This window comes from Podarcis pityusensis, assembly GCF_964106645.2.
Source record: "Podarcis pityusensis genome assembly, chromosome: 5".
NCBI classification, from domain to species: Eukaryota; Metazoa; Chordata; class Lepidosauria; order Squamata; family Lacertidae; genus Podarcis; species Podarcis pityusensis.
The window spans coordinates 1,626,678-1,654,662 of record NC_138032.1 but is presented as its reverse complement, the minus strand read 5'-3'; the positions used below and the strand labels follow the sequence as shown (position 1 = coordinate 1,654,662).

General features: G+C 49.0%; 2 protein-coding genes across 2 annotated transcripts; both read right to left on the bottom strand.

Annotated features, from left to right (window-relative positions):
• Positions 1-757: 757 nt before the first annotated feature.
• On the bottom strand, positions 758-27,985 carry LOC308477342 (uncharacterized protein; the record flags this gene model as incomplete). The annotated part of the gene is made up of 2 exons (XM_081005820.1): positions 26,783-27,985; positions 758-769 (listed from the first exon to the last, which is right to left on the bottom strand). Exons 1-2 carry the CDS (start codon positions 27,902-27,904, stop codon positions 758-760), a joined length of 1,134 nt encoding a protein of 377 aa, XP_080861946.1. The 5' UTR covers positions 27,905-27,985.
• Positions 6,519-14,825, bottom strand: GMNC (geminin coiled-coil domain containing; the record flags this gene model as incomplete). Its single annotated transcript, XM_081006336.1, has 5 exons — positions 6,519-7,487; positions 9,271-9,387; positions 9,958-10,043; positions 14,182-14,374; positions 14,811-14,825. 5 exons carry the CDS (start codon positions 14,823-14,825, stop codon positions 6,849-6,851), a joined length of 1,050 nt encoding a protein of 349 aa, XP_080862462.1. The 3' UTR covers positions 6,519-6,848.

Here is a 27,985-nt window from a genome sequence, read left to right as displayed (position 1 = left end):
TATTTGAAGATGGCTCTCACAAGAAGTGAGAGCTGGACCATAAAGAAGGCTGATCATCGAAGAATTGATGCTTTTGAATTCTGGTGCTGGAGGAGACTCTTGAGAGTCCCATGGACTGCATAAAGATCAAACCGATCCATTCTGAAGGAAATCAGCTCTGGGTGCTCACTGGAAGGACAGATCCTGAAGCTGAGGCTCCAAGACTTTGGCCACCTCAGGAGAAGAGAAGACTCCCTGGAAAAGACCCTGATGTTGGGAAAGATGGAGGGCACAAGGAGAAGGGGACAACAGAGGACGAGATGGTGGGACAGTGTTCTTGAAGCTACCAGCATGAGTTTGACCAAACTGCGGGAGGCAGTGGAAGACAGGAGTGCCTGGCGTGCTGTGGTCCAGGGGGTCACAGAGAGTCGGACACGACTAAACGACTAAACAACAACAACCATATAACCTCTTAGTCTTCTCTTATCCAGACTAAACATACCCAATTCCATCAACCATTCCTCTTAAGGTTTGGTTTCCAGACCCTTCTTCAGCCTGGTCACCCTCCTCTGCACACCTTCTAGCTATACAGTTATCATTACCGATATTGACTTTTTGGTAATATGCAAGTAAAAGGATACATGAAAACAAACCTCTTTCAGGAATTTGCAAGCATCTAAGGCAGACATTATCACCATGTTCAGCAGCCCTGAATTCCACAAGGAAACTGTTTTGAATTTTGGGATCAGCTGCGATTCCTGCATTGCAAGGGGTTGAACTACACGACGCTCTAGGTCCCTTCCAACTCTACAATTCATAGTAGCAAATATTTTGCATCCTTGCCAAGATGAACCCCCAATTCCAGGAATACATGGGGTCAGCATCCATTCATTATACCACCAAATGATGCTACTTGAGGCAAAAACTTCAGCGGCACAGGAGTATAGCATAAGAGCCTCCTCCTGGTTTGAAAGACCCCCGGTGCCCGATATTCTCATCCCCATTAAACACTTTGGATCTCCCCTTCTTGAGGCTGGGTGGTGTGTGCTGGGCAAAAGCTGAAGGCATCCCAAAAGAACAGGCTGTCCGGGAGACATCCTCACTCTCTGCCACCTCTGTCTCCATCCTCACGGAGCTCCACCCTGCAACACCTGGTGCAATTGTCCGTGGCCTTTTGCCTTCATTCTGTCAATGATTCATAAATCAATGGACGTCTGTTAAGGGTTAAAATAATATCAAATCATCAAGGAGAATCATGGGCTGGACATCAAATGTCACATGCAAACGGATTCAAAGTTTGAAGCGCAGCTTGTGTCTTCTTGATGGGCAATTAAATCCATTTGCATTCCAGTGGAAGGAACATCTCCCTGTGATCCCACCTGCCCCACAATTACTCAACAACCTGTCCAGAAGGAGGAGTTAATGAGTAACGTGGCTGTTTTTCAGATGTCAAGCACAAGTGATTTGTCCCAGAATTGGCTTCTTCCACTCCTGCTTCAATCTCTCGCCTCTGTCCTCTTGTCCTGAGAAGCAGCAGTCATCCTGGGAAGAGATCATTCTCTTTGGAATGACGCCTGTCAGGCAAGCCACCCTTCCGCAGAGTCCAGAACGGCCCATCGGAGGACATCATTGCAAATGCAGGAGAACATCTGAAACATTGCATGAACTGAAACGACAGCCGTCACTCAAAATTCCCACCTCTACGAGAAGAAGTTCTCCAGCCAAGTAATGCAGGAAAAGAACCTGCAAAAATGCATTGCATTCACCAAAAAGATAAATATTAGGAAAAATGTGTATATTGGGGAAAAGTTCATACAGAAATGTTTGTATTAAGAAGCATTCATATTAAAATGCTGATTAATTTTTCAGACAGACTTTAAAAATAAATTACAAACTGATGTAGAACTCAAGTTTGCAAAAGTGGGAAATGGTGAGAAACCAAATTGACCTATTTGCCCATCCCAATTGAAGGCTGCATTCTCTCCTGGGTGACTTCATCAGGATTGGTTTCCAGACATTTTGCTGTATTTAAATTCTTGGGTTGCCTTTATGGGCTGGGAATAAAGCAAGGAGAACACTGGTTTTAACTTAGGGATGGGTGAATCTGTGACATGGTCAGTTCATTTTCATTTCTCATTTTTTTCAGTCACTGAGATACGCATAACGATGCACGCTTTACCCTAGAATCTACACTTTTGTGGCCATTGCTTGGCACTGCAAAATGCAGAGAAATGTGGATTTTGAAAGCTGGCTGCGTTTCAGTTGCACATTGTTTCGGGGGGGGGGGTGAATTAGCTCAGTTTGCCTTTCTGTGTGAGCTGAATCAAATGTCTCCCCGGTTCCTATTTTAGCTCGCTGGCATTTTTGTGCGCTATGCTAAATTTTAAAAGTCTGTGACGATCCACTTGGCATTTTTTTAGGACGTAGAGAACCACAAAATCAATTGGCATCAAAATGAAAAGGGAAATTCAGGCCAAGGCAAGCAATGTGTTACTTTTATTAGACATCACTACAGGTACATTCCACCATGAATTTCTCCCCCCCCCCCCCAAATGAATGGGCACCTTGCTGAGCCCATTCATTCCAATAGGATGTGTCCGTAGAAGAGCAACATGCTTTCTGAATGGAGCGATAAGTAATAGAGGCTTTTCTTTTCACAAGAAAAAAAAATCACTCTCACACACAAACATTAAACAAAAATGATAAACAAACCACATATTATGCATCAAGTTAAATTAATCAGGATTATCCATTAAATTAAATTTATTGCTGCTGGCATTGCAGCATTCCAAGAATGTGGGTCATTACCATCATGATTAACAGAGTGCATCTTCCGGCTAGCAAGTGGAGGTGCAGGATCATAGGCTGTGGAAACATTTGGTCTGCATGCAGAAGTTCCCAGGATCAGCCCCCACTACAGTCGTACCTTGGAAGTCGAACGGAATCCGTTCCAGAAGTCCGTTCGACTTCCAAAATGTTCGTGAATCAAAGCACGGCTTCTGATTGGCTGCAGGAAGCTCCCGCAGCCAATCGGAAGCCCCAGAAGCCCCGTCGGATGTCCGGCTTCCAAAAATAGTTCGCAAACCGGAGCAGTCACTTCCAGGTTTGTAGAATTCGGTAGCCAAAACACTCGAGAACTAAGCCGTTCGAAAACCAAGGTACAACTGAATCTCTTTCTAATAATGACTATTCACATAGAGAAAGTCCTTCTTTACAAAGCTAAATTGCTAAACACAGGAGGCAGTGATGGCCACCAACCTAGAAGGCTTTAAAAGAGGATTAGGCAAATTCTTGGATGAGCAGCGGACTTTTGATCGCTCCTGGCCAGGATGGTTCTACTATGCCCTCCATGGATGGAGGAAGCAACGCTCCTGAATGCTAGTTATGGGAAAGAGCAGGAGGGGAAAGTTGCTCTTGGGCTTGGGTCTTCCTTGTGGGCTTCCCATTGAGGTACCTGTTTGGCCACTGTGAGAGCAGGATGCTGGAATGGATGGACCACTGGCCTGATCCAGCAGCTGCTTCTTCTGTTCTTACATAGCAGGATCGGGAAAGACCTTCCCGTGGGGAGCTCCCACAATACTGTGCTATAAGCATCAGGGATCTGACTTAGTGTAACGCTGCTTCATGGGTACGTTCATGGGGTGTCTATGGGTTTCTCAAGACAAGGGTGGTGGGCAGTTGAAAGGAGGCAGCAATGATTCTCAAACCTGGTTACTGGAAACCGTAGGAGGGGAGAGCTGCTCTTGTGTTCGAATCCTGCTTGGGGCATCCTTTCCATTGGGGCATCTGCTTGGCCACTGTGAGAACAATGAACATGGAATTTAGGCTTAGTTCTCACTGGGGAGGTCAACCTGCTTCTGGGCTACATTGCTTTTGACTGCAGGGGGGGGCTCACTTGATCCTTATTCCTCTACACACACACACACACACACACACACACAATCCCTACACATATAAAAAAATAAATTTAAAAAAATGTCCAGTAGCACCATGGAGACCAGCTAAGTTTGTTCTGGGTCTAAGCTTTCGTGTGCATGCACACTTCTTCAGATACACTGAAACATAAGTCACCAGACCCTTATATATAGTGGGAGGGTGGGGTGGGGTTTTAGGAGTTGGGTGATTGACTCATGAAGACTGTTAACGACTGCAATTAGTCCTACAGGAGAAAGCAAGGGATAGTATGCAGATGATTAGCATATATAATGAGACAGGAATATGCTAATCATCTGCGCTGTGGTCTAAACCACTGAGCCTAGGGCTTGCCGATCGGAAGGTCAGCAGTTTGAGGGTCAGCTGTTCAAATCCCCACAATGGGGTGAGCTCCTGTTGCTTGGTCCCAGTTCCTGCCAGCCTAGCAATTCAAAAGCACGTCAAAGTGCAAGTAGATAAATATGTACCACTCTGGTGGGTTTCCATGCGCTGCTCTGATTTCACCAGAAGCAGTTCAGTCATGCTGGCCACATGACCCAGAAAAACTGTCTGTGGACAAACACCAGATCCCTCAGCCAGGAAAGCGAGATGAGCGCCGCAACCCCAGAGTCGTTCGTGACTGGACTGAACTGTCAGGGGTCCTTTACCTTTACCTTTAAGGTGCTACTGGACAATTTTCCATTTTTATATATATTTTGACTGCGTCAGACCAACACGGCTACCTACCTGAATCTAATCCCTACACATGTTAAGGAGAACAGCTCTAATTGTCTAAGTGCCAGGAACACTTGCATACAGGGAAGCGTTCAGTTACGAAGCTTGCCATCCACATTCTGCAATGTGCAGCCCAAATACAGGTCGATCAGCTTACAGAGAATTAGGTTCCACTTCAGAACAAATTTAGGAGAACGAGGGGTGTGGAGCCCTTTCAAGCCTGGCATGATGACTGAGGTGAATGAAGATGTTCCGGACACACCAATCTCTCTACAACCTGTTTGTGTTGTTAATAGCAATGTGAAGCAGAACTGGAACTTATCTGGAAGAATTCTGGAATTTCTCTGAAGAAGGGAAAGATGAGTTTCTGTTATCCTAATTTAAGACCTCCCCCCCCCCCCAAGTATTCTCACTGATTGATACTTTTGGATTTAGTGACGTTAGAAACAAAGCAAAGTTAATGGTGAATCTGGAAAGTTAACGTTTAACATAATTGTCTTAAGATGTGTCAATAGTGTGGCTAAAAAACAAAAAGAGAAGCAAAGAAATAAAATTGCATTTCACACTCAAAATTTGGAAAAACTCAAAATTCTTGATTTGAACTGGGGCCAGAAGAGAGAAGCAGCTGTGCCAAATTCTGTTTCAGCTTTGGTGGGGAGTCAGCTCCTCTGCCATTATTCTCATGCAGCCGTGGCACTGATGTCTGTGGCCCTGGCAGTGTCTTCAGCCGGAGGTGATGTGAGTGGTCAGGACTGGATTACACATTTGGACCGGCTCATAGTAGACCCAGATCCCTTCCAGCTAAACCACCCTTTGCTACAGTAGGGCATTTCTGGCTGGGGGAGCAATGTGCTCTGGTCACAAAGACGCAGCTGCAATGAATTCTGGAAACTGTACAATTAGCAGCAGAAAAGAAGAAACTGCATTTCAGCGACCCAACGACAACTGACCTGGCAGTGTCTCTCCACAGGAAACTGACTACTGCGCTCTCAGTTCTTTGCAGGGTGGAATCTCCTTGCCTCCACAGTTGGAGGCAGCGATGAGTCTCCATCCTGGTTACTGGAAACCGTAGGAGGGGAGAGTTGCTCTTGTGTTCAAATCCTGCTTGGGGCATCCTTTCCATTGGGGCATCTGCTTGGCCACTGTGAGAACAGGGTGCTGGACTAGGTGGGCTCCCTCTGGCCTGATCCAGTAGCTTCTGATGTACTCCATGCTTTGGTTTCAGTGCTTGTTTTTCATCTTCCTGCACTGACAGCCAGGCCTCCACTAACTTCTCCAGGGGCTGTTAAACATGACACCCCCAACAGCACACGGCTCTGGGTGGAAGGAAAGCAATCTATTTGTGGCAAAGCAGTAAAGGGCCAGGGCAGCACCGGTAGAGGGGGAAGTAGGTGACATGAAAAGGAAAAGTCAAGGCCTTCAAAGCTGGAGGAGCCAAGTTGTCCTTCAACTGGAGCAGCTCATTTTTGTCAGAGTTTTCTGGCAAGACTTCAGGGCTCTTCTTCAGGCAGCAGCGGGGGAAAGTGCAGCTGAGGGGACGTATCCTGCCTCTCCCTGCTCCAGAATGAGCACGAGGCAGACAGGCACCCATGTGGGCAGCACTTTGGGGACTTCATTGCCTGCCGCTGCCAAAGCTCATCTCACCTATGGATCTCCAGGGCTGAGTCTAGGGCCCAGCAGCAGGTACAGAGCGTCTCTGAGCATGTGCAAAATGGATTGCCATTGTTACCCGCCGGGCAAGCTATAGGACATGGCAAGGTTTCTGGGTCTGAAGAGGAGGCCTCCTTCTTGGATAGAAATCACAAAGTCGTACCCCCGCCCCGGAACAAAAGGAGCTCTCAAACTCCTTGGGGGGGGGGTGCATGGGAGGGTGTTGGAGGGAAGATGAAAAGGTTTCCGGCAGAAGCCATGTAGCTTTGCAAACTTGCACAGAGCATCACCTGCCTGCCATCCACCTGCTCACTGCTCATGGTTTGACTGTCCACATCGATCAGCCTTGATCCATAGATGGGTGGCTGCAATTTGCATCTGGGCAGTGAGCTAGACCTCCACAGCTGCATATCAGACTAGCAGTAGCAACGATAATCCCAGGCCCTCCCATTCTCAACAGAAATGCAATAGGGCCTTTAATATTTTTATCACTCTTAATCTGTAAACACATTGTTTTCCTGGCAGTGCTGAGGTGGGTTTGGGGTTTGGGGGATGGACAGGGAAGAGCTCCTTCACTCAGGCTGCTTGGGTACCCAAGTCAGCTTCCACCCTCCATCCTCATCCCGGCGCACGAAAGCCTGTCCCTGGCGGAAGGTGTGCGTTTTGACGTTGCAGTGGGGACTCAAGGAGGTGGTGAAAGCCACCTCCGTTGGGGTGGGAGAGGCGTCCGAGCAGCAGGGCAGCCCACAAGGCAGCGGAGGGTAGTTATTCTCAGGCAGTAAGAAATGGCAAGGTGGGTCGGGTGCATGACCCAAAGGCTCTTCTCTCATGCCGCTCGTCCTGTCTGCGGACAGCAAAGCAGCACACCTGTAAATAGCTGTCTGGCTGTCATTGCACCCAAAGTTTGTTGCCTCAGGTGGTTCCCCAGTGAAAGAGCCCAGAGGAAGCTCCGGGGTCAAGGCACTGTAGTTAGCTGAAGCAGGCGACTCGTCAATCGTGTCGAGGTCTTTGAGGCCCAGCGTCCGGAGGACCCAGCTGTCCACGTGGGGGTCGTGTGGCTCTTCGCAGGCGGAGAAAGAGCCCAGCAGGTTCCGCCTGGCCTTCTGTGGGTGGGACGCCTCGCGAGGAAGGGGAAGGCCTTCTGCTCTCAGCCTCCGCTTGCCACTCTGGAGAGGGCTGTGAGATTTCTGGCCACTCTGCTGCAGCAGCTTCTGTTTGAGAGGGCAGCGGAGAGAGAGGGGGGCAGAGAACATCTGATGAGCAAGTCTGAGAATATTCTGCAGTTTATAAGCGTAAGAGGCTGGAAGGGGGAGTCTGCCTAACCAAATACACCAGTTACAGGTATTTGGTCTGCCGTAGTCAAAACAAAAAATAAAATAAAAATAAAATTCCTTCCAGTAGCACCTTAAAGGTAAAGGTAAAGGGACCCCTGACCATTAGGTCCAGTCATGGATGACTCTGGGGTTGCGGCGCTCATCTCGCTTTACTGGCCGAGGGAGCCGGCGTACAGCTTCCGGGTCATGTGGCCAGCATGACTAAGCTGCTTCTGGTGAACCAGAGCAGCGCACGGAAACGCCGTTTACCTTCCTGCCGGAGCGGTGCCTATTTATCTATTTGCACTTTGACGTGCTTTCGAACTGCTAGGTTGGCAGGAGCAGGGACCGAGCAACGGGAGCTCACCCCGTCGTGGGGATTCGAACCGCCAACCTTCTGATTGGCAAGTCCTGGGCTCTGTGGTTTAACCCACAGCACCACCCACGTCACCAGTAGCACCTTGGAGACCAACTAAGTTTGTTATTGGTATGAGCTTTCGTGTTCATGTATCTTGAAGAAGTGTGCATGCACACGAAAACTCATACCAATAACAAACTTAGCTGGTCTCTAAGGTGCTACTGGAAGGAATTTTTATTTTATTGTTTCAAATACACCAGGTTTACCTAAGCCCTGTGACTCCACTCCTGCCCCTGTTAGCTATGAGGAGTTGTCACAGGGGTGGGACGAATCACAACACTAGCTGCGGAGTAGAAGATGCACAGGATTCATCAAATTTTAAGGTCCTGGTGATTCCTGGTGCGTGTCTTCTGCAACATGTTCTTGATGCAGGAAATAGTGCATTGGGGTGAATTTATCCTGCTTTACTGAGTGCTCTGTGATGCTACTCCAATGCTACGAGATTCCTGCTGTCTGGAAGCGCTATAGCACAGCAAAAGACAGACAGATCCCAACAGCAACATTTACAGGATTTCAGCAGGATGTTACAGGGCAACCATCAACTGGAAATGAAGCAGTATGGACATCCCAGAACTTCTGCAGGCGCAAACAGTTCTGAAAGTGGGATTGTATGTAACCGCCCCAAAAGCATCCTGAGCACAAATCATCATGGATGTGCAATGAAAAGGAAGTCTGGAGGGTCTCCATGTGAATTTGGAAAGGAACTGGAAATAAAACTGCCGATATAATCATGCCATTATGCAAATCTATGGCGCGACCCCATTTCTGCTCCCCTCACCTCCAAAATGATCAAGGGGATGAAGTGAGGAAAGATCAGCATTTGGGACGTTTTAGTTTAGAGACAAGGCAACTAAGAGGGGCAGGACAGAAGTTTATAAAATTATGCCTGGAGTACATAAATACAGTGGTACCTTAGTTCTCGAATTCAATCCGTTCCGGGAGTCCATTCGACTCCCAAAAGGGTTCGAAAACCAAGGCGCTGATTCCGATTTGCTGCAGGAGTTTCCTGCACGTAATTGGAAGCTGTGGAAGCTGCATCGGACGTTCAGCTTCTGAAAAACATTTGCAAACCGGAACACTCACTTCCCGGTTTGCAGTGTTCAAAAGCCAATTTATTCGGGAGTCAAGCCATTCGAGAACCAAGATACCACTGTAGAGCAAAGAACATTCTTATGTTCTGAATGGGTCACGTGGCTATGTCGCGAAGGCTGTGATCTCTCTCTCTCTCTCTCCCCTCTCTCTGTTTCTCCCTGCCCTGGTTACCTTGGTTTTCTCCTCTAACTGCTTGACCAGAGCAGAGTTCAGGAACTGCCTGAGGTGGTTGTTCTCCTCCTGCAGCCTGGCCAGCTCTTCCTCCTTCTGCAAGAGGGTGTCTTGAAGCTGCGAAACACAGAGAAGGGTGAGGACAGAAAGCTCCGCGGCCCTGTAACCCAAACTGCTAACTTTGCACGGGTGCCTTTGGAACCCGACACCCAGCAGGGAACCCGAGGGAGCCAAGGAGATCAGGAGTACGACTGTCCCAGACTCACTTCTGACTTTTTCTATTCTCTCGCTGTGTATTTGAGGAGATTCCTTTGAAAAACGTAACCACAAAGGCACAAAAATGTGTGCAGGAGGGAGGGGAAAGTCAACAGCGAACAATGCGCAGGGATTAAACACACAGGATTAGCTCCATCACAATGTGGGGTTACCAGTTCATCTCCTTCTCCATTTTCAGAGGGGATTTCAACAAGGCAAGAGAAATAAAAGGGTCCCCTTCAAAAGTCATTCCAGCTGCATTTTATATCTTGGGGCAGGGGAGCATGTAAGATCTGCGCCGTAACACTGGCCAGCAATGCTTAAACTGATATTCTCACGCATCCTCCGAATTCAGCTGCAATAAATAAACCCCGATTTTCGGCATCAAAATCCCAGCCTAATTTCAGACTGGTGTAGATTCACAATTGTTACCTGTTTGTTCCTGTAGAGCTGCGTGGAGAGCTGGTCTCCAGACCCTGCATCATCTTGGAGGGAGATGCCCAAATTGCAGAAATGATCTGCAGCAACAGAGAGAGATCAAAGAAATCAGAGAGCTGGAATTGAGGGTTACAAGAATGTGAGGATGAATGAAACCTTCATGCATGTTCAGTTTCCCTCAAAGGGGGCGGGGAACCCACACCCATTCACTTATTTTTCCTTTGTATCATCTGAAGAAGTGGAGGCTTTAGCTGAGATTCCTGCCTTGCAGGGGGTTGGACTAGATGACCCCTGGCGTGCCTTCCAATTCTATTATTCTATATCTGCAGATGCTTGACTGGATCTTAATGGATCAAGACAAAAGTCTCAATTTTTTAAAAAGACATCAATTTACCATTGTGGAAGGGCGTACCCCTGCATAGGCCTGGTGGAACAGAAAAGTTTTCAGTAGGCATTTAAAAGTTGGCACACAAGGTGCCTGCTGAATTTCCAGTGGCGGGGAGTTCCACAGGGCTGGGCCGATGACACTAGACCAGCGGCGGCCAAACTTGGCCCCCCAGCTGTTTTGGGACTACAATTCCCATCATCCCCTGACCACTAGTCCTGTTAGCTAGGTATGATGTAGTCCCAAAGCGGCTGGAGGGCCAAGTTTGGCCATAACTGCACTAGACACTTGGTTTCTCGCTGTTGTCAAACGAGTCTCGCCAACTTGCGGAATGACCAATGGCACTCCTAAGAACCTGAGAAGATCCTCCTGGATCAGGGCAATGGATCCCATTAAGTCCAGCATCCTGTTCTCACAGTGGCTGACCAGGTGACTGTGGAAAACCAGCAAGCAGGATTCAAGCGCAAGAACAACTCTCCCGTCCTGTGCTGTCCAGAAGCTGACACTCAGAAGCATCGCTGCCTCCAGTGATGCTCCTCCAGGTGATCTCAGTGATGGAGCTGGGAGATCAGGGTTCAGGCATCCTGGGCCAAAGTTGCTCAGGGCTTTGTCAATTAATAGAAGTACCTTGATTCTGTAAGTGGGCAACCAGCGAAGATGCTTTAACAGGGGTGCCGCATGTGTCAACGGCGTCTTCTGAGCTACAGTCCGGTGTGGTTGCTGCACAGTCCATCCCAAGAGAAAGGCCGCCCCTCCCTCTTTCCCCATTAAAAATGAATTCTGTCCCCTAAATAATACTTGATCACCAAGCTCTCTGCTGCAGTTTGCCAAACATCCCCATTCTGAGCTGTTCTTGGCATCCCAGGACCAAGAGGAGCTGGAGAGGCCTGGAGTACCTTTCAAGGCCCACTCAGACCACAAAGGCAACGCAGCCCCTCTCTTGCGCCCCTTGAGGGGCTGGTTCCCACAAGCCCTTCGCCCCCGCTCAGAAACCTCGGGACTCCTGCCGCCATGACATTTGTTCCCAGGAGCAGAAGGGTTAATTGGCCTGGGAGGCAAGCGTGTGGGGAGAGATGCAAGTGGGTCTTGCGGAGTGTTTAGAGTCCAAGGAGTCCTCTCCAGGGCTTAATTTGCAAAAGGAGAGGGGCCCAGGATGAAAGAGGGGCTTGGAGATGGTGCTGTCTTGCAAGAAAACTGGTCTGTGCATGAGAACCAGGTGTGGAAAGTCATCACTGGTGATGCTTTGCTGACAGGAAGTAACCACAGTATAGTATAGTATAGTATAGTATAGTATAGTATAGTATAGTATAGTATAGTATAGAATAAAATAAAATACCGTATTTTTTGCTCTATAAGACTCACTTTTTCCCTCCTAAAAAGTAAGGGGAAATGTGTGTGCGTCTTATGGAGCGAATGCAGGCTGCGTAGCTATCCCAGAAGCCAGAACAGCAAGAGGGATTGCTGCTTTCACTGCACAGTGATCCCTCTTGCTGTTCTGGTTTCTGAGATTCAGAATATTTTTTTTCTTGTTTTCCTCCTCCAAAAACCAGGTGCGTCTTGTGGTCCAGTGCGTCTTATAGAGCGAAAAATACGGTAAAATAAAATAAAATAGGGACATGATAGTGTTGCCAGCCTCAGACTTACCAGGGAGTGACCAGACATACCAGGGAGGAAATCAGTGTAGAGAGAAAAGGCAGAGGAGGGTGATCAAAGAACATAAGAAGAACCATTGTAGAATTGTACAGCTGGAAGGGACACCAGGGGTCATCTAGTCCAACCCTGGGCAATGCAGGAATCACAGCTAAATAATTCCTGCTAGGTCAGGAATTCAGAAACTCAGATATGTAAGCTAGGCCCTAAATGGCTCCTTAAACCAGGGTTACAGTCACCAAAATGGAATGCCTAGTTGCCATTTTGGGGCCAGGCAGCTTGAAAATCGGATTTTTTCAATGCAACGTTTTGGTTCCTGAAATTTGTTCTGATTGTGCAGATAAAATATAAGGATGAAATTCTACAGGATGGGGAATTCGTGTGTGAAAACAGTCCAGACCCAGACAGGCACCTCCAGATGGGAGAGAGAGAGACAGATAGGTCAGAAGACACGGAGGCCAGCAGTAGGTGGCGCCAGAGCCATCCTCTGGTTGTAAGAATGGAAGCAAGGATGTGGGGACCAGCTGGGGCTGGTGGGGCAACACCCCATCTGACCTGATGGATCAGCCTCTGCTCGGCTTCGCACAGAGACCACAATTTTTGCAGTCCTTGTCCCAACTTTGCTGGCGGTGGGTGAAAGGGAGGCAAGCGCCCTCTGGTTCTAGTCAAGCCTTGAGCCTCTGCATTGCAGAAGTGCTTTTCTGATTTGGACTTCCAGACAGTGAATGGTTCTGGAACTGCTTTGAGGTTTTGCTTGTGTGTGTGTGTGTGTAATCATTTACTAGGATAAAACAAAATAAATGTTTAAAAATGCATAATTAACTTATGGAACTCCCTGCCACAGGAAGCAGTGTTGGCAACAAACTTGGATTGCTTGAAAAGAGAATTAGAGAAATTCACAGATGGCTGGCTCCTAGCCAGGATGGCTCTACTCTGCCGCCACAGTCAGAGGCAGCTATGTTCCTGAATGCCAGTGGCTGGAAACCCCAGGAGGGGAGAGTTGCTCTTGTGTTCGAATCCTGCTTGTGGGTTTCCCATAAAGGGCCTCGTTCAGCCACTGCGAGTACAGGACGCAGGACTAGATGGGCCTTTGGGCTGGTCCAGCAGTCTCTTCTTATGCTCCTCTGTCAGACTGAAGACACACAGCATTGATGCTGTGAAGGAATCGCTAGTTTTTTGATGCTCGAAGTGAAATTCCATGTGGGTTTTCTAAAGGGAAGAGGAGACCAAGAAAGAAGATTCTAGCTGGTACCAGTTCAGGGGGCGTTTCTGGAAAGATATAAAGGCGGAGCATAGCCAGTTTGGCTAGAGGTAAAGGTAAAGGGACCCCTGACCCTTAAGTCCAGTCGTGACCGACTCTGGGGTTGTGGCCCTCATCTCGCTTTATTGGCCGAGGGAGCCAGCATACAGCTTCCGGGTCATGTGGCCAGCATGACTAAGCCGCTTCTGGCGAACCAGAGCAGCGCATGGAAATGCCGTTTACCTTCCCGCCGCAGCGGTACCTATTTATCTACTTGCACTTGACGTGCTTTCGAACTGTTAGGTTGGCAGGAGCAAGGACCGAGCAACGGGAGCTCACCCCGTCGCGGGGATCCGAACCACCGACCTTCTGATCGGCAAGTCCTAGGCGCTGTGGTTTAACCCACAGCGCCACCCGTGTCCCTCCAGTTTGGCTAGTAGCCATCTATAACCCTCTCCTCCTCCATGAATTTGCCTTATCCCCTTTTAAAGTCATCAAAGTGGGTGGCCATCCCTGCCTCCTGTGGCAAGGAGTTCCACAGGTTACCTATGCACTGCAAGAGGAAGGACGTTCTTTCATCTGCCCTGGATCTTCCCACGCTCCGCTTCATGGGTTTTTGTGTTACGCGAGAGAGAGAGATGCTTTACTCCTCCGCTTTCTCCACGCCCAAGTGGGTCCCTTCCAACTAACTGATTTGGGAACCGCAGACAGGTCCCCGCTGCATGCAAGCGCCGCCGCAGGGAGCCAGGGAAGCCCTAGCGCCTTCCTACCTGGCGCGCTCCCCGATGGAGAGTGCGAAGCTGCGAGCGCAGCGGCCGGAGGAGGAGGAGGCTGGAGGGGGCGGGCCGAGGCGCGCAGGCGAGGCGGACCAAGCGCTCCTCCGCCTCCTCTCGCCTGCGCGCCCGCGCCGCGCCTGTCCGGCCGTCGGACGGCTCTTCCTTACCGGCGGCGGTGCTGCTGCTGCTGCTGCCCGGTGCCTCGTCGTCGTCCAGGAGTCCCGCCGCGGTCCAGACGGCGTCGAGCCACGTCTCCGGGGCAACCTTTGCCGCCGCTGACGCCGAGTGGGCCCAGGGGCGGGCGCAGACGGGGCCCCCCGCGAAGGCCGGCGGCAGCTCTGGGCAGGGCGCGGCGCTGCTCTGCCGGGAGGGAGGGAGGAAGAGGGGTGGGGTGAGAGGGAGGAGCGGAAAAAACCCCCTCGACGGCGGGGCGGGGGCTCCTCTGTCGGGCTGCGCGCCCAGGACCCTTCGACGGGATCCGGAACGAGGGTCTGAAACCCTCAGGCACACACCCACCCTCCAGCTTCACCCCTCCAAACAACACGTCTTCCACCTGGTGCCCCTCACGATGGTAGGCAAGGGGCGCCCTTGGACTGGGAAATTGGGGGGGCACCCCTTGCCTCCCCTACGGGCCCTCTTTGCAACTGCAAGTAACACACACAGCCCCCTACTACCGCGCCTACCTAGAGGTGATGGGCGGGCAGCGGGCGGGCTTAGACGGGACGGACTCTGCCAAAGCATTCCCCACCACCACCCGCAGGAAGCGCTCCCACGAATGACCCTCTCGGTCCCTTACTAGCGCCTTTCTCATCGGGCGTCCTGCCGAAGGCGCCCACGTCGAGTGGCGCGGGGGGCGGGGGGGAGCTGCCGAGTTGCTTCTCCCTTGGGCTTCTGGAATCCGAGCCCGTCCAAACTCCCCGGACAGTGACACACACGCCAGCCAACACATCCCGGGAGTTGGCACGCAGAAAACACCCACCCACACCAAGAGAGAGACCCTGCCCAAAAGGACCCCTTCCCGGCTTACCATCTGGCAGGTTGGGGTCGGGATCCGGTCGTCCCCCCGCCCTCCCCTTCCAACTCCGGGGAGCCTTCTCCAGCCGGCAGCCCCGCGACGGGACGGGACGGTCGAGGAGCAGGAGGCGAGTTCTAATCCAGCGGAGAGTGGCCCCCGCGCGACGCCTCCTGCGCCCTGCCGTCCGATTTGGTGCGAAGCTGTCAAAGTGGTGACGAGAGAGCGCGAGCGAGAGGGAGCCCTGGCCCAGGTCCTCCTCACAAGGAAGGGGGGAATGGAAGGAGAAAGAGAGAAGGAGGGAGAGAGGGAGGGAGGAGAGAGGGAGGGAGGGAGGGGGCAGAGTTGCGCCTTGCAATCTGCAAAAGCTTCGCTCCTGCCAGATAAGAGTCGGGAGCGCTGGGGCCAGTTTGTTGGGAAGCAGCGCTGGGCTACCTGGCGGTTAACTTTAGGCAAACCACGGAGGCAACGGAGCATCTTTGATCCTAAATTTCCTGGGCTAGATTCCGAAACTGGACAGAAGGAACTCCAAGCGAGAGATGGGGAAGGCTAAGAAGCTGCGGTCCCTTGTTGGAACCAAAGGATGTCAAATCCAACCATTTCTTTTTCTCCACTGGGCCAGCAAGAAGTCAGCAGCTTCCCACTTCTTTTCCGGTGGGGGGGGGCACCTTTTTCACCCTGAAGGGTTTCAGTGCAAGGTGGAGGTGAACGACATCAAGGTGCGCTGCTGTTCTGTCAGGTCCCCCTTTTTCTAAGTCCAGGCTTGGTTCTGGGTGATGCTATCCTTGCAAGGTGGCATCTAGGTTTGAATGGAGGGTAAAAAAGGGGGGGTGAATTTCTAAACTGAATGTACAGCTCAGATTTTTGTAATCAAACCACAGATACTGGCGAACTTGAGAAGCAACGTAAGATTTCTTTATTCGCTCACAAAACGTGGGTCTCCCCTTTTCACCCATCTGGTCCTCAGGAATGCAAGAAGAGCCCTTGCGTTTCATAGAATCAGAATCGTAGTGTTGGGAGGGGCCCCCAAAGGTCATCAAGTCCAGCATCCCACAAGGCGAGAATCACAGCTAAAGAATCACTGGCCACCCAAGCTCTGTTTAAAGACTTCCGAGGAAGGAGAAGAGCCCACCACCTTCTGAGTGAGTCCGCTCCACAGCTCTTAACCATCATGAAGTTTCTTCTAAGGTTTGGTCAGAATCTCCTTTCTTGCCATTTGAATCCGTTGACTCGGGGCCTCCCCTCTGAAGCAACAGAAAGCAAGTGTGCTCCTTCTTCCATGTGGCAGCCCTTCAGAGATTCGAGGATAACTCTCGTTTAAAAGGAAAGGACTTCACGACCCCTCTGCACTGCAATACGGATTCAGCAACCGAATTAAGTGCATCTCCCTTCTTCAAACCTTTGCAGAATAGTCAGTTTGCTCGACTTCCTACAGGAAGATCCATCTACTGGCATCTTGCATCGTTATTTCATGCTCAATCCTTAAATTACCCACCAAAATGCATAATAGTTAGCTTTTTCTTCAAATAGCACCATATAACGTAGATGTCTTGTTCTCTCTTTCAGTTCACAGGACATCAGTTTTTGAATATGAGAGGGAATCATATTACACTATGAACTCGAGTGTAATGAAAATGTTTGATACTGCACATGGCAATTTGTGGTCTGGGGGTATCAGGGTGGTCCTAACCAATCCTTCTTGCAATATTCTACACCTGCAAAAGTTTCAGGGTGGACTGGATATACAGTGGTACCTCGGGTTAAGAACTTAATTCATTCTGGAGGTCCGTTCTTAACCTGAAAATGTTCTTAACCTGAGGTACCACTTTAGCTAATGGGGCCTCCCACTGTCGCCGCACCACCGGAGCAAGATTTCTGTTCTCATCCCGAAGCAAAGTTCTTAACCCGAGGTAATATTTCTGGGTTAGCGGAGTCTGTAACCTGAAGCATCTGTAACCTGAAGAGTCTGTAACCTGAGGTACCACTGTATAGCTGCCTTTGTGCCCAGAATGCACCACACACACACACACCAGCTTCCTAGTGAAATCTACTAAATTTTCACACCAGAAATGTTTTGGGTTCACCCCACGACATCCATGACATCTCTCTTTTTTGTTCCATTGTAGTGCAAGAGTGCCTCACCAATTGACAAAAACATGGCAACAGCTACTGTTGTTGTTTAGTCGTTTAGTCGTGTCCGCCTCTTCGTGACCCCCTGGACCAGAGCACGCCAGGCACTCCTGTCTTCCACTGCCTCCCGCAGTTTGGTCAAACTCATGCTGGTAGCTTCGAGAACACTGTCCCACCATCTCGTCCTCTGTCATCCCCTTCTCCTTGTGCCCTCCATCTTTCCCAACATCAGGGTCTTTTCCAGGGAGTCTTCTCTTCTCCTGAGGTGGCCAAAGTCTTGGAGCCTCAGCTTCACGATCTGTCCTTCCAGTGAGCACTCAGGGCTGATTTCCTTATGAATGGAGAGGTTTGATCTTCTTGCAGTCCATGGGACTCTCAAGAGTCTCCTCCAGCACCATAATTCAAAAGTATCAATTCTTCGGCGATCAGCCTTATTTATGGTCCAGCTCTCACTTCCATACATCAGTGCCCCTTCATGGATCACTGCCTTGCCGTGGCGAAGGGGCTTGAATAACTCAGAGAAGCTATGAACTATGCTGTGCAGGGCCACCCAAGATGGACAGGTCATAGTGGAGAGTTTTGACCAAATGTGATCCACCTGGAGCAGGAACCAGCAAGCCACTCCAGTATCCCTGCCAAGAAAACTTCATGGACAAAGACAACAGGCAAAAGCTACTAAAATATCATAAAACCATAGGAACTCCGAGAGTCATCTAGTCCAACCCCCTTGCAATGCAGGCATAACAGCTAAAGCACCCTTGATGGGATGGTCAGCCAACCTTCTGTCTAAAGATCTTCAGGGAAGGAGATTCTGCCCCATCTGAGGCCATGGAATCATAGAACAGTACAGTTGGAAGGGAACCCAAAGGGGTGCAAAGTGCGGCTGCAGAACAGAAAAGAGAAGCGGCTTCAGAAACAGGGTTAGGAAGGGGGAAAGAAGTCTTGGCCGTTTCATGGGATTCAAAGGGGAAATTTTAGGGGGTTGATTTGGAGAAGTGGGGGGTGGCGAGCAGATTGAGGGGGGGGCAGAGTATAAAAAACCCCAGATTTTTTTTAAAAAAAATTAATCATTTTTTCAATACAAACAACAACCACAAAAAGCACATACAACAAAAATCACAATAACACTAATAACACAATTTAACAATTCAGATTTGAGTATTGATATACCTATAACTACACCTTTTTAACAATATTTCCCCATCTCTCCTCCCCCTACTTCCCACCACTGTCCGCCTTATCGCTTAAATATTCCTTCCAGATTTCTTCATATTTATCCATTCTTAATTTGTGTCGACATGCAATTCGTTCTAATGCAGCTAGACTGTCCATATTGTCAATCCATGTGCTCAATGGAATCTTTGCGGCTCTTCCAGTTCATCAAAACAAGGGTTTTTTTGCTTCTAATATGGCACGGTACATCCATTTTTTTTTTTACCCCTTGTAATCTCCCATGTTTCTGGTATATAATTTAGAATTAAATTCAATTCCCCCAAATAACAATATTTTTTTATTTCTCTTGCTATATATATATATATTTTAAATGATATTTATTGAAAAAAATTTAGAATTACAAAAAAGAACAAAGCAGAAAAAGAAAAAGAAGAAAAAAAACAAAGAAAAAACAAACCACATCAAACAATACATATTCAAAAAACAAAAATACACAGCAAACACACAAAAACAAAACCATCATTCTCGAATCCTCAACTTTCATTACCTTCTTTCTTTGACCTCCTCCTCCCCCCTTTTTTTGTATCCTAGTTGTTAATTGTCGCAGCAAATCCTTTCCATATTTCATAATATTCTGTCATTACATTACCTTAATCTATTTTAATCTTATCTTATAGAGAACCTTAAAGCTTAAAACTTAAATCTTATTTTTACCAACTTCTCATAATCATAATATTGTTACCTAATTCTTTAAACATTTTTGCTAAAGCCAAGTAATTTCGTTCCAACATTTTTCTAACATTCATCAATTTTATAAAACAATCCTAGTAATAAAAAAAAAGAAATAAAAACAATCCAATCTTCATCCAGCGTCCCTTCCTCCTGGTCATGGGTTTTATCAGTCCTTTTTATCCCATTGATCTAGCGCATTAACCTGGTAACCTTATATCCGAGGCCCTTAAGTCCCTTCCATGTCCCTTCCACAGCTCTTCTTCGTATTCTCCTTTCACTCGTGGGAACTCCAGCTTGGCAATGTTTTTGACCCTTTTCAACAAATCAGCCCCTTTTCCATAGTCCAGACTAAACTCCATGTGGTATTTAAAAACATGTTTCAGAATCCCTCCAAAATTAAGAGCCCCCACAGCCCCAAACACCTCACGGCCCATTGCCAGACTTGAAAAGTCCAAACATCCCTGCATAGGGGGGTCTATCCAACCCCCCATTTCCAAACCAAACCAAACTTTATCTTTCCAAATCTGGCTTTTTCCAAGTTCATTTGTCAAATCCAAAAGCTCATGTTCCTGCAGGGCCACAGCTCCCTCCATCTCTGGCGCCCAAGGTTCAGCAACATCCTCTTCTCTCATCTGTTCTGTCAGGGCACACTCCTGGTTTAATTCCTGGGTGGGCTCCATATAGTTTCCCACTGCCTGTTCAAAAATTCTGATCGCATCAGTCATCAAATCCGTCTTCTCATTTAATTGTTCCAGTAGGGCATTTGTTTTACAGAGAGCACACAACAGAGCTTCTGAATACATAGTCCTTCAAGGTCAAAAGTCTATTCCCACGATTGTAATCTGTAACAGCTGCAAGCTCCCTGGAATTGGTTACAGTTTCACAGTCTCCCTCTAGGGGAAAAACTTCTATTAGTTCTTTCTTTTAAGGACAAATCTAGCAACAAAGTTTCCTTTTTCAGATATCTTGTCAATATTTGTTCCTTTAAAATGCGAAGGGGAACAGTGGAATCACTATGTTTCTCTTCTTTTAGCTAACTGTCAAAAACGTTTGTCTCTGGTCAATGAGCTTCAAAAAGACGTCAGTCCTGACACCCCGCTCCAGGATCAAGACGGTGGAAAGTTACTTTACTTTAAACTCACTTCTGCAGGTTTAAACAGTCCAAAAAAGATCCCCCTTCTTCTCCTGCTTCCGAAGGGGGTTCAACAATTTTAAATGATGAAAGTTAATCTTTTGGAAGCGATTTTCTGAGCTCTAGTTTACCTTTAATCTGTCTACAAAGAAAAGGAAGGCTGACTTCCTGTTTAGACCTTCCCGTTTCAGTGCCAAATTGAAGTAAATTTTTCAGTCCAATTCCTTTCTGCTCGCAAGTCCTTATTTAAAATCCAATTGTCCGAAATTTAAGTACTCACGGGTGATTATTTTAGAAGCCAAATTGTCCCAGGAAAAAGGCAGCGCTCTCCGACAACGGCTATGCGGCTTCGCTCCACGGAAGAAGCAGTTGACTCTCAGCACCGCGCCACTTCCCCCTCTTCGCTTCGGAGCCCGTTAGTGGGTTCCTTTGCGGGTTGGGGGGGCGCTAAGGGTGCCCGCCGAGTCCCATGGTCACAGGCTTCATCCGCCTGTGATTTTTGAAAGGGTCCCCGCTTTGCCGTAGTGGAAAAGACCTGTTTCGCGTGGAGGTAGTCCCTCCAGATCAGAGGGAGTCCGCCATTGCCGATGGCACCACCCCGGAAGTCCCTATTTCTCTTGCTATATATATCCTCACCTCGCACCAAAATGATCTTATCATTGGGCAGTTAATCATCATATGTACTAAGTTCGCATTTTTACTCCCACATCTCCAGCAGTTGTCTGCATTTGTTATTTCCTTCTGGTAAAATTTTGCTGGAGTCCAGAAATTACAACATAATAGAATCATAGAGTTGGAAGGGACCACAAAAGTCCTCTAGTCCAACCCCTGCAACTTTTGCCCAACATGGGACCAGAACCCACAACCCCAAGGCTAAGAGTCTCGTGCTCTACCAATTGAGCTACCAAGGCATGCGCCACTCTTGGTTCAAAGGAAGCTGAGCATAGGAACCTGCTCTGGACCAAGTCAGACTCATCTGCTCTATACTAAGCTCACCTAGCTCAATACAGCAGCAAATCCCCAGGGTTTCAGGCAGGGAGTGTCTCGCAGCCCTACTCAGAAAAGCCAGAGATTGAATTCAGGACTTTCTGAATGCAAACGTCAGTTTTTTCCTCATCTGTATGTGAGCGTAAAACAATGCGCTTTTAAAAGCATGTCAGATATAGATGGAAGGGTCGTTGGGTCAATTACTTTAACATTCCTCACTACATATCTGATTCAAACTCCTCTTCCTTGCAAGGTTCTTGTTCCAAAATTGTGCCCAGCATAGACAATGAAGGTATAAATCAGTGCCCATACTTTCGGAGCCTCCCTTCCCAAGATCACCCAGCTGAAATGTCAAGTTCAGGCTAAACGCAGGGCTGGCACATATGATCAGCAACCATTACATCCCGCTACAGTCTCTTATTTTTCCCTCTTTTAATAATTTCAATGTGTGTGGCAGGGTGACGGAAAATTTTCTGTGCCGGGTACCAGCTGACCTTGCTATGCCACTGAGGAGAGGGAGGACTTCAAGGACCCACCATTGGCTCTCAGCATCTCAAAGATGGGATCAATTCGTAATACAAATTATAAGCCCAATTCCTTTGTTAGCCTTGCTAGGAATAATAGATTAATCAAATCAGTGTTTATCTCACCAGGATATACTGACATTTTTGCTGGCAGAGGCTCATTTTGAAATTACTAAATCTGGACAACAGCCCTGTCCATAGACTCAAGGGATGCTCAGATGTGGTCCGTTGTTCTGGCCGAGAAATTGACCTGTCAGGTTAGGGTGGCCAGAGACAGAATCTTCCGTATGAGAGCCATCTTCAAATATTTGAAAGGTCATCACATAGAAGATGCATCTAGCTTTCTTTCTCCTCCTCTGGAGAGCAGGTCCTGAACCAAGGAATTAAAGTTACAAGAACTGAGATTCTGACTAAACCTCAGAAAGAACTTTCTCATGGTTGAAGTTGTTTGACATGGGAATGGTCTCCATCGAGAGGTTGTGGACCTCTTCACTGGAGGTTTTTAAGCAGAGGTTGGCTGGCCACCTAGATGCTCAGTGGAGGATTTAGTTGAGGGTAGGGGGTTGGACTGCCTTGTAGGGGATTGGACTAGATGACACTTTGGGTCTCTTCCAACTCAGAAGTTCCATGATTTCATGATCAGTTGAGATAGCCTATTCTGACTAAAAACCAGGAAGAGCTTTTTGACAGTAAAAGCTGTTTGACAGTGGAATGGGCCACCTCAAGAGGTGATGGACTCTCCTTCCTTGGAAGTTTTTAAGCAGAGGTTGGGTGGCCAGGGGGTTGGACTAGATGATCCCTGGGGTCCCATTCCAATTCTATGATTCACTAATTCTATGAACATCCTCAGACTCACAGAAACATCGGCGAGACCTATTGGATAAGAGTCTTTAATATGGATTCTTCTTAGTAGTGGTTCTGACATTAAGCTGCTTCTCTGCTTTCCCCCTGAAAAATGACAGACTAGCTGCTCTTCTTGTTGTTCATAGTATTTCAAATAATGTTTTATTATAAGTGGAAAAGCAGTAAAATACTTAAGAGAAAAAAGATGCCAACCATGGAACTGTCTCAGATGGTCATGGGTCCAATGCTCAGAGCATGACATGCCCTTGATTTTGTCTTTGCCACCTGTGGCTAGCTCCATTATGTATGTGCTCCAGCACCAGTTCCGCACATATATATGCTCAGATTAAAACTCACATCCACTTTCTAAACATCTCGGTAGGCATGCCTGAACAAGAATATTTTTAGCAGGCACTGAGAAGACTACAGTGAAGACCCATGGCTGATGTCAATGCGCAGGGAGTTCCCAAGTGCCACAGGAAACAACCAAGTACTTGCAAATGTGGGTGTGGGTATTATGAGGTGCCTGTAACAGTGCCAGTTCTGCCAGTCAAACCGGCTGAGTGGGCACATATGGGGTATGGTGATGTCACAGATGCCTTGCTCCTTAATGGGGTTTGGAACTGGTGTAACTTTTTGCCAGCTGAATTGATGCCAGCTTAAAGGTAAAAGGACCCCTGACCATTAGGTCCAGTCGTGGCCGACTCTGGGGTTGCGGTGCTCATCTCGCTTTATTGGCTGAGGGAGCTGGCGTACAGCTTCCGGGTCATGTGGCCAGCATGACTAAGCCGCTTCTGCCGAACCAGAGCAGCGCACGGAAACGCCGTTTACCTTCCCACTGGAGCGGTACCTATTTATCTACTTGCACTTTGATGTGCTTTCGAACTGCTAGGTTGGCAGGAGCTGGGACAGAGCAACGGGAGCTCACCCCGTTGTGGGGATTTGAACCACCGACCTTCCGATCAGACTCAAGGGCATCCTGATCAAATTTGCAGATGACACCAAACTGGGAGGGGTGGCTAACACCCCAGAGGACAGGATCACACTTCAAAACGACCTTGACAGATTAGAGAACTGGGCCAAAACAAACAAGATGAATTTTAACAGGGAGAAATGTAAAGTATTGCACTTGGGCAAAAAAAATGAGAGGCACAAATACAAGATGGGGGACACCTGGCTTGAGAGCAGTACATGGGAAAAGGATCTAGGAGTCTTGGTTGACCACAAACTTGACATGAGCCAACAGTGTGACGCGGCAGCTAAAAAAGCCAATGCAATTCTGGGCTGCATCAATAGGAGTATAGCATCTAGATCAAGGGAAGTAATAGTGCCACTGTATTCTGCTCTGGTCAGACCTCACCTGGAGTACTGTGTCCAGTTCTGGGCACCACAGTTCAAGAAGGACACTGACAAACTGGAACGTGTCCAGAGGAGGGCAACCAAAATGGTCAAAGGCCTGGAAACGATGCCTTATGAGGAACGGCTAAGGGAGCTGGGCATGTTTAGCCTGGAGAAGAGGAGGTTAAGGGGTGATATGATAGCCATGTTCAAATATATAAAAGGATGTCACCTAGAGGAGGGAGAAAGGTTGTTTTCTGCTGCTCCAGAGAAGCGGACACGGAGCAATGGATCCAAACTACAAGAAAGAAGATTCCACCTAAACATTAGGAAGAACTTCCTGACAGTAAGAGCTGTTCGACAGTGGAATTTGCTGCCAAGGAGTGTGGTGGAGTCTCCTTCTTTGGAGGTCTTTAAGCAGAGGCTTGACAACCATATGTCCGGAGTGCTCTGATGGTGTTTCCTGCTTGGCAGGGGGTTGGACTCGATGGCCCTTGTGGTCTCTTCCAACTCTATGATTCTATGATTCTAAGTCCTAGGCTCTGTGGTTTAACCCACAGTGCCACCCGTGTCCCTGCTTACTTCGTGCCATATTCTAGCACATGGGATTGCTCCCCAGGTCACCTTTTTTCCTAAACCAAAAAGTCTTTACCGTACTTTTCGCACCATAACACTCAGTTTTCCCCCCCTGAAAGGTAAAGGGAAATGTGTGTGCGTGTTATGGAGCGAATGCAGGCAGGAGGAGCTGCTCTTGCTGGCTGTTCGGCAGCCTCTCTTCCTCCGCTTGGCTAGCTGAGAAGCCCCAACAGCTGAGCAACAGCTGAGTGTCGGGAGACAGCCTCTCTTTCTCAGTGTCTGCCTGCTCTATGGCTCTCCCTTACACAAATGTAAGCGGCTCTTACTCTGCTTTCTTTACAATGAGCCGGAAGGAAGGACAAAGAGGGCATCCCCTTCCGTCCCTCCCCCAGCACCTCACCGGTAAATTCAAACAAAGCGGCTTACAAGGCTCGTGTCCCTGAGTCTCCTCCTCCTCTTTTTGCTCCGGTTCGAGGCAAGGCAGCTGCACAAATGTGACTTGCCCCTCTCTCTTCCCTCCCTCCCTCCCTCCCTCCCTCTTCCAACTTCAATAAAATATTGGGGGGGGGCAGGTACAGGTAAGCCCCATCTCACAGACTGCAATGATCTCAAGACAAAGTGCATGCACACTGGTACCTTATATGAACGACAATGCCCATCAGCATGGGGGGAGGATGACTCCCTCAAATATTTAATGGGGGGGGTGAAGGCACCTAGGCCTATAGGAGTTGGCTGCTTTGCCTAGGACAAGTGTGAGCTCCCCCCCTCCTCTTCCTTCATCACTAATAATAATAATAATTTATTATTTATACCCCGCCCATCTGGCTGGGTTTCCCCAGCCACTCTGGGCGGCTTCCAAAATAATATTAAAATACAATGATACATCAAACATTAAAAGCTTCCCTAAACAGGGCTGCCTTCAGATGTCTTCTAAAAGTCTGGTAGTTGTTGTTCTCTTTGACATCTGGTGGGAGGGCGTTCCACAGGGAGGGCGCCACTACCGAGAAGGCCCTCTGCCTGGTTCCCTGTAACTTGGCTTCTCGTAGTGAGGGAACCGCCAGAAGGCCCTCGGCGCTGGACCTCAGTGTCCAGGTAGAACGATGGAGGTGGAGACGCTCCTTCAGGTATACTGGACCGAGGCCGTTTAGGGCTTTAAAGGTCAGCACCAACACTTTGAATTGTGCTCGGAAACGTACTGGGAGCCAATGTAGGTCTTTCAAGACCGGTGTTATATGGTCTCGGCGGCCGTTCCCAGTCACCAGTCTGGCTGCTGCATTCTGGATTAGTTGTAGTTTCCGGGTCACCTTCAAAGGTAGCCCCACGTAGAGCGCATTGCAGTAGTCCAAGCGGGAGATAACCAGAGCATGCACCATTCTTGCGAGGCAGTCCGCAGGCAGATAGGGTCTCAGCCTACGTACCAGATGGAGCTGGTACACAGCTGCCCTGGACACGGATTTAACCTGTGCCTCCATGGACAGCTGTGAGTCCAAAATGACTCCCAGGCTGCGCACCTGGTCCTTCAGGGGCACGGTTACCCCATTCAGGACCAGGGAATCCCCCACACCTGCCCGCCTCCTGTCCCCCAGAAACAGTACTTCTGTCTTGTCAGGATTCAATCTCAATCTGTTTGCCGCCATCCATCCTCCAACCGCCTCCAGACACTCACACAGGACCGTCACCGCCTTCACTGGTTCTGATTTGAAAGAGAGGTAGAGCTGGGTATCATCCGCATACTGATGAACACCCAGCCCAAACCCCCTGATGATCTCTCCCAGCGGCTGCATGTAGATGTTGAAAAGCATGGGGGAGAGGACAGAACCCTGAGGCACCCCACAAGTGAGAGCCCAGGGGTCTGAACACTCATCCCCCACCACCACTTTCTGAACACGGCCCAGGAGGAAGGAGCGGAACCACTGTATGACAGTGCCCCCAGCTCCCAGCCCCTCAAGACAGTCCAGAAGGATGTTATGGTCGATGGTATCAAACGCCGCTGAGAGATCCAGCAGAACTAGGAAACAGCTCTCACCTTTGTCCCTAGCCCGCCGGAGATCATCAACCAGCGCGACCAAGGCAGTTTCAGTCCCGTGATGAGGCCTGAATCCCGATTGGAAGGGATCCAAATGGTCCGCTTCTTCCAGGCGTGCCTGGAGTTGTTCAGCAACCACTCGCTCAATCACCTTGCCCAAGAATGGAAGATTTGAGACTGGGCGATAGTTGGCCATCGTGGCCGCATCTAAAGATGGTTTTTTAAGAAGCGGTTTAATAACCGCCTCTTTCAGCGGGTCTGGGAAGGCTCCCTCACGGAGGGAAGCATTCACCACCCCACGAAGCCCATCGCCCAGCCCTTCCCGGCTAGCTTTTATAAGCCAGGATGGGCAAGGATCAAGGAGACAGGTGGTTGGTTTCACTCGTCCAAGCAGCCTGTCCACATCCTCGGAGGTAACAGATTGGAATTGATCCCACGCAATTTGACTAGACAGGACTCTAGCACTCTCCCGCCCCGGCCCTGCTCCCACGGTGGCGTCTACCTCTTCCCGAATCTGAGCGACTTTATCTGCAAAAAACTTTGCAAAATCATTGCAGGAGATCATGTGGCCCGTACTGGGCCCCGATGTAGCAGGTGGTTCCGCTAAATTGCGGACCACCTGAAAAAGTCTCCTGCTGCTGTTTTCTGCAGATGCAATAGAGGCGGCGAAGAAAGCCTTCTTCGCCGTCGCTACCGCCACTTGGTAGGCTCGACACTGAGCTCTAACCTGTGTCCGGTCAGCTTCAGAATGGGTCATCCGCCACCGGCGCTCTAGCCGTCTCAACGATTGTTTCATTGCCCTCAGATCCGTGGAAAACCACGGGGCTGTCCGGGCTCCATGCAATCGGAGAGGGCGCTTCGGAGCCAAACAGTCAATAGCCCTGGTTAACTCCGCATTCCAGCGGGCCACCAGGGAATCAGCTGAAAGGCCATCAACATGGGATAAAGCATCCCCTACCACTCTCTGGAAACCATTTGGATCCATTAAGTGGCGGGGGCGGACCATCCGAATCGGTCCCACCTCCCTGCAGAGGGGAAGGGTCGCGGAGAAGTCAAGTTGCACCAGGAAGTGGTCTGACCATGGCACTTCTTTTGTTTCGCTTTTACTTAGTGTCAGAACACCAACATCCATGGAGGTAAACACCAGGTCCAAGGCATGTCCGCGGCTATGGGTTGGGCCAAACTTATTCAGGGACAGCCCCATGGAGGCCATGCTTTCCACGAAGTCCCGAGCGGCCCCTTGTAAGGTCGTGTCGGCATGGATATTAAAATCCCCTAGGACAACCAAACTAGGTGTCTCCAGGAGAACATCCGCCACGACCTGAAGCAGCTCGGGCAGGGAATCCTTGGTGCAGCGGGGAGGTCGGTACACCAAAAGGAATCCTGTACTGCCCCTATTGCCCAACTTCCAGAACATGCACTCAGAGAACTGGGTCTTCCCAATAGGACGCCTGGTGCAAACTAATGACTTCCTAAAAATCACTGCAACCCCCCCTCC